Consider the following 12,163-nt stretch of genomic DNA (forward strand, 5'->3'; position numbering starts at 1 on the left):
CTAGACATTTTAAAGAAAATTATTAATATTAGTTTAGTTAGTTTTTATTCCATCCCAGTAGCGTAACCAGGTTTTTATTGTAAGAGGGTATTTTCAGAAAAAATTGTTGTATACTGTTTTAATAGCACTTATCCGCGCATTTTTTATACTCTGAATCACTCCTCCTTCAGTCGAAGACAAATTCATTTGCAACCATAAAAAAACCTTTTGATAATTTTAAATAAATTCCATTTATTATTTGTCAAAATTGTTTGCCATTATTAGTCATTTATTTGGGTACAAATGTTTTTATTCATATAAAACTACAAGAGAAAGTACTGCACACGAATACAAAGTGAATAGATTGTGCCCTAAGATTATGTAAATACAATTGCGGATGCTTTTAGAAATTGCCTTTATTAGAGGATCTCATGAGAGTGGTCAATCGATTATCTTTGGATAAGCTCGTATATCGTATCGTATATATAGCTCTAAATGGTATGGTATTGCCAAGTCTTGAGTGCCGAACCTTCTGGACGTTGGACACTTCTCGAGATTTCCGTATAAATTCGTTAGCCTTTGAAATACTAGATACTTGTGGTTCCTTCTTGCTGACGTTTGCGATATAATAATAAATAGTTGTATAAAAATGATGTGAGATAATAGTGGGGGTTATGAGAAGTGAAAGAGGTGAAAGGGTGGAAAGCGGGTGAAAATGGCTGCGAGAAATGCGATAGACGTGCCTCCGTGTAAAGTGTATAGAGTATATAGCGTAGAGGAGGGTGACAAGTGCCGAAAATGGACAAAGAGATGATATGTAAGATGAGCGATGATAGATGGATGAGCGGATGATGGGATGATGGGGAATAGAGGAAGCATGAGCTTTTGGAACATTTCCGTTTGATGTTCTAACTACGCTTGACCTTCCTGTCTGTCTGTCTCTGTGTCTGTGTCCTGTGTCCTGTGTGTCCTGTCCGTGTGTGTGTTTGTGTATTTCTGTGTTATGGTAGTGGTATGTAATGTGGCTGTGTGTGTATGGGGACGGGGGTCAAAGGATACTGCAGTGCTTGGCCGCCAGCTGGTGCCGCATGCCGCGCAGAAACAGGACATCCTTCCGAGGACCTCCGTCACGCACGCCCCTCATTCCTCTGGCCACACCATTAAATACAATCGCCCTCGACCTCCTCCTGATTAACATCCGGATCGAACTCGTCGTCGGCGGTGGCCTCCTGGTACTGCTGGTACTCCGACACCAGGTCGTTCATGTTGCTCTCCGCCTCGGTGAACTCCATCTCGTCCATGCCCTCGCCGGTGTACCAATGCAAGAAGGCCTTGCGCCGGAACATGGCCGAGAACTGCTCGGAGATCCGCTTGAACAGCTCCTGGATGGCCGTGGTGTTACCGATGAAGGTCGACGACATCTTCAGACCCTTGGGCGGAATATCGCAAACGGCTGTCTTCACATTGTTCGGGATCCACTCCACGAAGTACGAGCTATTCTTGTTCTGCACGGCCAGCATTTGTTCGTCCACCTCCTTCATGGACATGCGACCACGGAAGACGGCGGCCACCGTGAGGTAGCGACCATGTCGAGGATCACAGGCGGCCATCATGTTCTTGGCGTCGAACATCTGCTGGGTCAGCTCGGGAACGGTGAGGGCCCTGTACTGCTGGGATCCCCGCGAGGTGAGTGGAGCGAAGCCGGGCATGAAGAAGTGCAGACGCGGGAATGGAACCATGTTGACGGCCAGCTTGCGGAGATCGGCATTCAGTTGGCCGGGGAAGCGGAGGCAGGTGGTCACACCGGACATGGTCAGCGAAACCAGATGGTTCAGGTCTCCGTAGCTGGGATTCGAGACCTTCAGAGTCCTGAAGCAGATGTCGTACAGCGCCTCGTTGTCGATGCAGTACGTCTCGTCTGTGTTCTCCACCAGCTGATGGATCGACAGGGTGGCATTGTAGGGCTCCACCACAGTGTCAGAGACTTTGGGCGAGGGCACCACCGAGTAGGTGTTCATTATGCGATCGGGGTACTCCTCGCGGATCTTCGAGATCAGCAGGGTGCCCATGCCGGAGCCAGTTCCGCCGCCCAGCGAGTGCGTCAGTTGGAAGCCCTAGAAGTAGGTGGATATATTATATAAGTACCTCGGGAATTCACGCCTCTTGTAACTATGCTCAATATAATTATTCCCTAATAATTGTTTATTTATGAATGAAAAATAGTATCTAAGCAATTATACTTAAAAGTTTCTCAATAAGTCTAGATGATAAATTTACCACAAATTAAATTCAAATAATTTAACAAAATACTTTAAAATAATTTTTTAAAATTCTCAAAATAGATTTTAAACCATATATTCATATATCTAGTTTAAATAATCTTTTTAACTTCAAATACCAACCTGCAGGCAGTCGCAGTTCTCACACTCCTTGCGCACCACATCCAGAACATTATCCACCAGTTCGGCACCCTCGGTGTAATGACCCTTGGCCCAGTTGTTTCCCGCTCCCGACTGTCCGTACACAAAGTTGTCCGGCCGGAAGAGCTGTCCGTAGGGACCCGATCGCACCGACTCCATAGTGCCCGGTTCCAGATCGAGCAGAATGGCCCTGGGCACATATTTGCCACCCGACGACGCCGTGACTGCTGAAAGAGTTATACATTAGTTAAACCCATTGGGAGAATTAATATGATATGGCAAAGTTTTACCCGATGCCTCGTTGTAGTAGACACTAACGCGCTCCAGCTGAAGGTCACTGTCGCCCACATAGATGCCATTGCTGTCGATGCCATGTTCTTCGGAAATGATCTCCCAGAACTGCAAGAAAGAAGTGTGTAATTATAGCAGGTATATACGAAATATAGAAATTCACATTAAAATAACCATATCTCTTCTGTAGAACTTATATTTCTCAATACTAATTCGAACTGATAACCAATTCTATCACGCTTCATCAAAATAATTCAAAAACTCGTTTAATTAGGAGTAATTAGTACATTTTTAATTCAGCTCAGTTTCATAAATCGAACGAACAGTTTTCTTCAATGTCAAAGAATATATTTTTCAGCACTACAAAATCTAAAGAATAAATTATATTTTTCTCTAAAATAACATTTTCCATTCCCTATATTTATTTTATATATTTATTTATTTTATTTTATAAGTCATCCCAACGCTACAAGCTTCTAGCCTATTTATTAATGCGCTAGTCACTATAATGCCAGAAAAAGATATAATAATTAGCTAAGCAATTATTTTTCCTCTCCTATTTAAGATAAGAAGCTGCAGCCCGCATCTTAGCAAGTTGCCTTATCAGCCATTGAAGCGGAGATCATTCATCCTTATCAGCAATGCCTGGGATATCTTTATAGCCCCCAGTCGAGCACTTGGCGATTGCGGATTCTTTAGTCGGCACAAAGCCTTACTAAATATTCCCGAAGTCGTTCATCAAGTTGAATAATTGTGCCCACCCAGCCATGTCAGAGTTCATGTTGAGCCCTGACATATGGCCGCAGCCACAGAAACCGCCCAAAAAAAGACAGAAAACTATGAACTATTCCAACAATCGCTGTTCCTGCCTCCTCCGATGTGACAATGTGACAAACAACAAGGCGCAGCCGCAGCCCATAAAGTTTGAGGTTTTTGGAAAAATATACACAAGTATATATATGGGATATATACGGCCTGTCCATATAGGGGGCCTCCTGATGCTGCAGTCAAAAGTGAGACAGATTGCCCCGAAAAAAAGGGAAAAATAAATTTATGTTTAGTTTTTCGAACGTCAGTTTTGGACGCCGGCGAACATGCCCTGATTTAGTGCTAAATTTAAAAGATGCGTCCGGGCCAGGAAAAAATAGTAAAAAAAAACAGATATAGTGGTCCTCTCACACTGTATGGGACAAAATTTACAAAATTTCCACGCCACGGCGCTCCTGGGGAGAAATGCATTTAAAAATAGCAGAGCAGAGCCCGTGGGATGGGATAGTATGAGATGGTATAGGATGGGATGGGAGTACCAGAGATATACTACTTATATACTGCCTGCTGCTGACTCATCGGAGGCCAAAGAATCATTGAAAAGCTTAGGGGGAAAACTGCAGGCCAACGACCCATCATTAGATGAGGCTATCCCCTTCCCAAAAACCCGAAGAATCCAATTGAAATGCGATAAATTAAGTATATCTTGGATACACAAGCCATCGCGGAGATTTATTGAGGAAATGCTCTGCAATTGTTGTGCTGCGTTTAACAAGAACCAAATTTGGGCGCCGTTAGTTGATCATTAGGCGACTATTTTTGGTGTTCGGTTTTGGGGATCAGCGTAGACCGTCCATCGGAGCGAAACGCAGCTGGGTTGGCAACAGTCCCGTCTCCGAGATTCGAAGTTCGGAAGACAGGGGAAATAATAAAAATGTTAGCGATTCCCCGGCCAAAAGAGGCAGACACATTCTGATGTCTGAGTTGTTTCCCTTTGGCACTTGAACTTGACGTGTGCGACTATAAACAAAAAGGGGCTGGGGGACCAACTCTATATGGGGAGAAGAACTGGAGCTACCCATGGCGTCTGCATTTCTTTGTTTATTTAAAAAATCAGAGATAGAGAGAGCGAAGAGTGGAGTGGAGGGAGGAAACTTAAACTACATCAACACAAAATGAATCTCAGGCCACTGCAATCTTAGCAAGATCATCAAATTTAATTGGAGTGTGGCCGCTGCAATTATGAAGCTAACCATAACAGCTACAACAATAAAGCTCGGTTTATAAGGCCGGCCAAACAAAAAAAAGCCACACGGCGGCAGCAACAAATATGAAAACTGAATTAGCACACAAAACTGTTGAAGTGAAAAGTCGTTTTTCACGTCCCCTTCCTTCCGCTCATTTCCACTTTTTCACTTCTTCTGGCACGATCATCGCTGATCGCTTTACTTTTACATTCGACTAATTTTTCACTTCGGATTTTTCATTTTGATGATAATGGTTTTGTCGGAAAATGTTGCTTTTTTCGGTGAATGTCAGTTGCAGCAGACAGAAGAGGTTTCCAAATACGATACACAGTTAGATTTCAATTATAGATTGATGGTTTTTTGGCCAGATTTATTTCGGGCAGACACGATTGCTGGCAAGAATTCAATTTAGTGAAAGAAACTCGTGTCGAATTGGACTTACGGTTTTTAAATTCAATCAGAAAATATTCTTCGTATTTTAATACGATAATATTGTTTCTTATTCCCTAACACCTGGTGGTAACCTCTTCGAATAATCCGTTTTCTCGTGCATTATTTACAAAGTCTTCGAGCTGACTTTAAAAATATTATCTTGCAGATAAATAAATTAAACATAAGCTTTAAACTTTTTTTTTTAATTTACCAGTGTTTTATGTTTATAGCGGTACGTTACCAATTTGTAATGAAAACCATTAAATAAAAATAAGAATTTATTTGGGTTAGTTTTTCATTGGATTTTCCCCAACGAGCCTCTCCTTCAATTACAGACAACATCTGTTCTAACAATTTCGCTGGCCAAGCTGTTGCCAGTCCATTCTTCTTTTCGTGTAATTAATTTCCAAAGCTCTGCTGGCTGGCAACTGGCCCTGTCTAACCCCCCTTTAGAGCAAGAGACCTCCGCCCCTGCCCCGCCACGCCTCTAGCATGCGATCATCTGGCGACTGGCAATCGAGACGCCCTCATTAAGTGTTGCATGTCTGGGAGCCAAGACGACCAAGAAGACTCCTCCATCGCTGCACTTCGTCTATTTGAGGCTTGCGAAGAGGAAATCACTCGGGCATGAACTTGGAGCCCGTCTTTCTTTCTTTCCCCGCAGTGGTGGAAGAGGATCGCTGGCTATGCAAAAAGACAGAGAGTGGTATTTTCACAAGATATAAAACATTTGGCATCAAAAGAAAATTCTTTCAATTGAAGGGGGCAGCCCCACCCCACTCCACACCACCCACTTTTGACTTTTGTCTTTTCTCGCAGCTGCTGTGGAGTGTCAAAAAAAAGGAAGAACAGAGGAGGGCGATAAGAATTCCCAAAGAGAGAGACTGGGTTTATTGGCCTTTTGAATTCTACTTAATCTCGGAGGCCGTACATTTAATATGCATTAATCGTCGTGGCTCGAGCTAAAAAGGGAATCGCAAAATATGGCATACCGAGTGCAATGCCGATATCCTGTAACTGTATACAGGACAGGTCCGAGGTCCGGTGAGTCACTTCCTTTTTCTCCTGCACTTGTGCGGTTTTCGGATTTCCAAAGGCCCCATCTAAATTCAAGTAACCGCCTGTCCACTCAGCTGTTAGTTTTTTTTTGCTTTTCGGGGTCTCACATTACGCAGAGGTTCGCTGCTCAAATTACCAAGACAAACTTCCCATCATATCTCATTCGAGTACGTAAACGTCTGTTTGTACATAGGTATATAAGACGTACGACAGTGCTGTCCCATAAAACCATTACTATTGCCGAAATTCCGGGAAACACAAAAAGAGGCAAGCGAGTTTGCCTTTAAATTGAAGCTGCTGACTAGTCGGTCCGCCGTCTCATTCCCTCACAAATTGACTCATATCAAATGATTAAGATTTGCGGGCTTATCTCTCGAGAGTGTACTACATAGTTTTATCAGCTCCGCTTGGCATGGCACACTACTCTATATGTGACCCACTTTGCAGGGGGTGTTGATTGAAACTGAATCGAGTCTTTAGGCATTGACATTGATGCCACAGAAAAATGCACTCGGCGGGGATTCAGTCTCGATCCGAAACTGGTATTGCCAAAAAAAACAGAAAGCCGGTTAACTGCATGCCTCCTTTTATCTCGAAGAACTGCACTTTGTTTTTCGGGGCGTGCTGATTGAGTGGACTATCCTATATATGTGAGGTAATTGAGAATGCTCAACTGGAAATCAGAACTTAATTGCTCTGATTCGTTTGCATTTCTCAAGTTTCCGTTTCTCGTTCACTTTGATTGATTAAAAACCCACTAGCTGGCTTTATTGCTTTACTTGCTGATCAGTCATTGTATACTCTACATGTAATTGGAGTGGTTTTCATAGCGTATGATTGGAACAGCTGCAGTTTGATTGCAAGACCTTTAATAAATATTTAATAATATATTTCAAAGAACTTTTATGCACTTTGTTTAATAAATTGTATCTTTAAATTAAATGATTTCTGAGGTCTTAATAAAACAGCTGGCATAGATTATTCGCTTTTAATTAATATTTATGTCTAATTATTACTTCCAATTATTTCTTTGGAATTCAAATGAAATTTCAGTGCACCAGTCACTCATAATAATATTTATATTTTTCTCAGAATTTCTACTGATTTTCAATAAGTAACCCACAATGCGGAATAATTTTTGTAGATCAAGCTGACATGATTTACTCAAACCTCTTTTGAAAATATGATTCAATGCGTCCGCTTGAGCAGGGCCCTACTAATTACTCATTTAACGTTAAATTTAGTTGGTAATATACATTCTTTTCGAGTACTTTTCATACGAATAACTACTTATTTTTATTGCAATTTTTTGTGGTTTCTTCGAGAGCAGGAAACTCAAGCAAACCGAAAAGATTTCTCTTGCCTGATAGTTCGAGAGATTTCCCTTCTTGGCAAAGTGCAGGGCAGCAAAAGCAAACTTCGCTCGAAATTGCAGAAATCCCGAAGTTTTCTTGCTGCCATAATTCTCCCTGGCCATTCCTCTCCCACTTTCCCTCGGGAGGGTTTGCCATGAATCACTTTTCGTGATCTGCAGCCGGCCCAACCCGTTTTTTTTTCGTCATTGTGATTCTTTTTTTTTGCGAAACAAAAAGGGCATATCGAGTGCCAGACAAACTCAAAATAAATTTCTTTGCCTGTCCACTTTTTTGCACTTTGCATTTTTTATTTTAACGTATTTTTTGTTGTTAATTTTCTTTCGCTTTAATTGCTGAATGCGCTGAAAAAGGCGGCGACATCGAACCGATCATTTTGGAAACTCATTGAAAAACGTTTTCGGTCAATGTGAATAAATTAAGTGCCAGCAGCAGCAAAAAGCCAAGAAAAAGTTAAATAAAGTAGCAGTAAGACTTACCTTAGCGCCGATTTGGTTGCCGCATTGGCCGGCCTGCAGATGGACAATTTCTCTCATTTTCGAAGTGAGGTGGTGATTTGTTGGGTCAAAAGCTAAGGCTGATTCTGGAAGTGGATCTCAAGCTGGAGAAGGATGCACCGCACAGTCCGAGTATCTTTGCTGGCTTTTCAGATTTTCAGAACGAAGGCGCAACTTCACCGCACAACGCACAAGACACAACTGATCGGGGAACCCAAACTCGAGTCCGTCGACGATGTTCTGGTGATTTTTGAGTCGACTTGCGACTTGAGTGCCCGTCGACCAGAGCGAGAGGGGCGATCGCACACCAGCGCGGCCGCACAGTGGGGCGAGTATTTAATAATAAGAATAAATTTTTTTAAATACATATTTTTTTTTTGATAAATTATAAATGTAGTATAATCAAGAAAATAACACGTCCCTTTTAACAATTCGGATATTTCATCCAGTATTTTGCAAGCTTCATTTATTACTGATTTTGCTTAATGGTACGTATGTAAGTGCAAATATTGATGATTTTCCCAGTGAAAACAATTACTTACGATTATATTTTTTTTTAAAAACATGTTTTTCGGAGAGCTTATCTCCATAATTTAGTGACACACTCTTTTCCATTTTGAACAATTCGTAATAACATATTTTTCATCAGGATTTATTTTTTATTTAGCAAACTAAGTTAAATGTTGATATTTTGTATGCGTCATTGAAGCTCGCATATTTTTTTAATGAAATAAGTTAGTCTTTAAAGCCCCAATCTAAGTTTAGTTAAAATGATTAGTAATATTTTATTTAACTTATCTTAACCTAAGGCATTTTAAAAGATAACAAAAATATTTAAAAATAAGTCATAAAGCATTTCCAGTACTTTTTTGTACTTCTATACCAATAACATAGTCAATCTAATTTTAGAGGTACAACTGTATTATGATTGGGCTATAAATATATTTAAAGAGGAGGGGATTGGCTTGGGGTGGTCTCAAATCATTTTCGGTAATTGGAAAGTTTATACGTCAATCGACGGAAGTTAATAAAAAGTTTTGCGAAAGGGGTTAAGTCACAGGGCGCCTAAAGTTCCTATAGCAAGTGTAAATCGGAGCTGCCTTTCGGTTTCATTATTAATTTCGTTTTGGTTTATGTACTGGCAGCAGGGAAACACACATAGGAATATCTGGCACCCCGCCGTCGTTTTCCTGTTCCTAAGTTCACACATTTTTACGCTGTCAACTGCAGCGACTTTCACGTTCTAATTTTATCCGGCAGAATGCACAGGTATGCAACTCAACTCCCCAACTCCCGACTTCTCCGTATCCGCATCTATATATCTGTGTTTCTGAATCTTATCACTATGGACGGCAGTCCATGTAGTGACGAAGCGCACCAGGAGAGTGTGCGAAGGCGACTACTATATATACACGAAGAAATGAAAATCTACTGTGATGGTCCGATCATAATGAATAATACACCTATCGAAAGGTATTGCGAAAACTAACAGGATTGCATACCAAGACTTTAAGAAAATCAATTGGCTTGGGAGAGAGAGCGGTGAAAGTGAAAAAGTGAAAATTTCGAAATTTGGAGCTGTTGGGGCCGGTGGGGATAAATGCCCCCTCGCAATGTTTTAGTTGTATTCCTTTTGAAAATACCCGTCGAATGAGGGGTCATTTGTCAAAATCCGACGCTCCGTTCAAAAGTTATAGCCAAAATAAGATTTTCTTCTTCTTCCCAAAATGAAAATTTAATTCTGTTTGTCCACTTGTCCACTTGTCCACTTGTCCAAAATATGTTTTTTAAGTTCTGAAAATTTGATATGACGTTCATCACATCGATATAAAAAACTTTTGTTCTACCACTTTTGGAAAAACCCGCTAGTTTAGCGGGAAAACAGCTATAAGTAGCTAAAATTCGGAAAGCCGTAACTTCTATACTACTAAAGCTACAGGCTTGTGCTGCATCTCGTTTGAAAGGTATTTTTAAATGCTATAAACCCCTTCTATATGCAATTTGTGTAAATGTAATACTTAAAAAAATATGAACAAAAGACAATTTTTTAAAACTTTTTTTTTAGCTTTTTTTTATTTTTCTCAAAAACGGCTCTAACGATTTTCTTTAAAACCTTAAACTGTATAGCCCTTGAGATTCCTTAAATTTTGGTATATAACACATTACTGTAAAAAGTCACGTTTAAAAGTTATTTTTATTCGAAAATAGCCACTTTTGCCAGCTCGAACAATTAACGCTCCCTGAGTAATGAATTTTGTGGGAGGGTATCCGAACTGTATTTTAGGGTCATGGAATCAGTAAATTTGCACTTAAGAGTTCCATATAGGAATCTTTTGTTCTACGACTTTTGGAAAAAGCCGCTACTTTAGCGGGAAAAAGCTAAAAATAGCTAAATTTCGTTAGTTTGTAAGTTCTACACTACTAAAGGTACATACATGTACTATACCTCGTTTAAAAGGTATTTTGAAATACTTCAACGCCTTTTTAACTTAATTTGTTAAAATACAATAGTTTAAAAATTATGATTGACCAATTTAAATTTAAATGTATATATTAGCTCCTATGAGAGCAAATGTATACAAACAAAAACTTCTGATATCAAATAAAAACACCTCTTAACGAGGTAAAAAACTAGTGACGACCGCACCTTCAACATACAAAAGTTCTGATATCAACATTTGTGACGAAAAATTATTACACTCGTCATTAAATAGACTTTCTAATCTTTTCTAATTCGTCACGCTGCAATAGAAAATGCCTGTAAAGGGAAAAAGGCTGGAATAGTTTGCTAGGGCGGGCCGAATGAGAAAAGATTAGAAAGTCTATTTAATGACGAGTGTAATAATTTTTCGTCACAAATGTTGATATCAGAACTTTTGTATGTTGAAGGTGCGGTCGTCACTAGTTTTTTACCTCGTTAAGAGGTGTTTTTATTTGATATGCACTTCCACAAAAGTGTCACCGCAGTCATTAGAAATGTTTCGTCTTTTTACATGTGTTTTTGCCTTCGTTTTGGAACTCCTAATGCACTCGGGAAAAGGAAAATGGAAAATCTAAAATGTGAGATGGAAATGAAAAGGAAAAGCGAGATGCTAGATGCGGAGTATGATATTTTTAGACAGACTCCGCTGCGCTCGGCTGCTGATTTTTTTTCGACTCGGAGTTTGAGTTCTGCGGCGTCAATTTCCCCATTTCCTTGGAAATCAATCAATGCCCCGGCAAAAGACAATTTGTAGTCGTTTTACTTTCTAATTGCATTCAAGTTGAAAGAGCAAGAGCAAGCCTAAGTGGGGAGGAAAATACACGATACGATACGATCCGATCCGACTGCTCAAGTGCCTCTGTCAGGCCTATTTTCATTCTCTGGCAGTCAAACCGCAAAATTCACTTTAATTTCGATGGCAAAACAAGCATGGTGAAGCGAATCGTTGCTCCGGCTGCACTTACATCGCTCTGCCTACGAATATCTGTCCCTCCATATCTCCTATTCCTGTGTGCTTTTCTGCCTTGCTAAATTTAAATGCAACACAAAATAATCTCGAATTTACGAGCTCGAATAGACAAAATGTTATACATTCATGCGCAACAAGAGAAGTACAATCTAAACGCTCAATGACGACCATCGCCGAAGGAGTGGGATGTACGGCAGAAGTCTTTTAAGGCAAAACTAACTTGTCCAGGTCTCTGGACCAACGGACATTTTATGCGACCATTGCTGACATTTTTGGTTGGACAAATGGAAATATAAGTGGGCGTAGGCTGAATGGGGTATTCTTACTAGATATTAGTCGATTTTGATCATAAAAGTTAAGGACGTGTGTAAATTCCCTTCAGTTCGCCAGGATGGTCTAATAGTGAATTTTTTATCGAGGTACATTGAATTAAGGATCATGATCTATAAGTGGCTGGAATAATTCTAACTAACAGGCTGTGTCCTAATTTTATAAAAAAAATTTTAATAAATATTCCCTATTTCTCTGGAATTTCCAGTCCCTAAACTATTTTGAATTCCACTTTTTAGATGTAATACTTATATGTGATTGGAACAGAACATGCGATTTCCATGTTAGCTATTTTTTCTACAAACTTGGAAGATT

At 40.1% G+C, this 12,163-nt stretch overlaps 1 protein-coding gene across 2 annotated transcripts; it reads right to left on the reverse strand.

Annotated features, from left to right (window-relative positions):
• Window positions 1–205: 205 nt before the first annotated feature.
• betaTub60D (beta-Tubulin at 60D) lies at window positions 206–8,274 on the reverse strand. Of its 2 annotated transcripts, none has more exons than XM_017152427.3 (4): window positions 8,049–8,274; window positions 2,690–2,798; window positions 2,382–2,623; window positions 206–2,093 (listed from the first exon to the last, which is right to left on the reverse strand). In XM_017152427.3, exons 1-4 carry the CDS (start codon window positions 8,103–8,105, stop codon window positions 1,140–1,142), a joined length of 1,362 nt encoding a protein of 453 aa, XP_017007916.1. In that variant the 5' UTR covers window positions 8,106–8,274; the 3' UTR covers window positions 206–1,139. The 2 variants fall into 2 exon arrangements, with proteins under 2 accessions (XP_017007916.1, XP_017007915.1); XM_017152426.3 differs by having other exon boundaries at window positions 2,382–2,626.
• Window positions 8,275–12,163: the final 3,889 nt, after the last annotated feature.

This window comes from Drosophila takahashii, chromosome 2R (genome assembly GCF_030179915.1).
Source record: "Drosophila takahashii strain IR98-3 E-12201 chromosome 2R, DtakHiC1v2, whole genome shotgun sequence".
In the NCBI taxonomy this organism is placed as follows: Eukaryota; Metazoa; Arthropoda; class Insecta; order Diptera; family Drosophilidae; genus Drosophila; species Drosophila takahashii.

Coding starts and splice junctions, on each gene's coding strand:
- betaTub60D (XM_017152426.3), bottom strand. CDS start 8,105: ATGAGAGAAATTGTCCATCTGCAGGCCGGCCAATGCGGCAACCAAATC. Junction 2,627..2,689: donor CTACTACAACGAGGCATCGG/GTAAAACTTTGC, acceptor TAACTCTTTCAG/CAGTCACGGCGTCGTCGGGT. Junction 2,094..2,381: donor AGAACTGCGACTGCCTGCAG/GTTGGTATTTGA, acceptor ACCTACTTCTAG/GGCTTCCAACTGACGCACTC.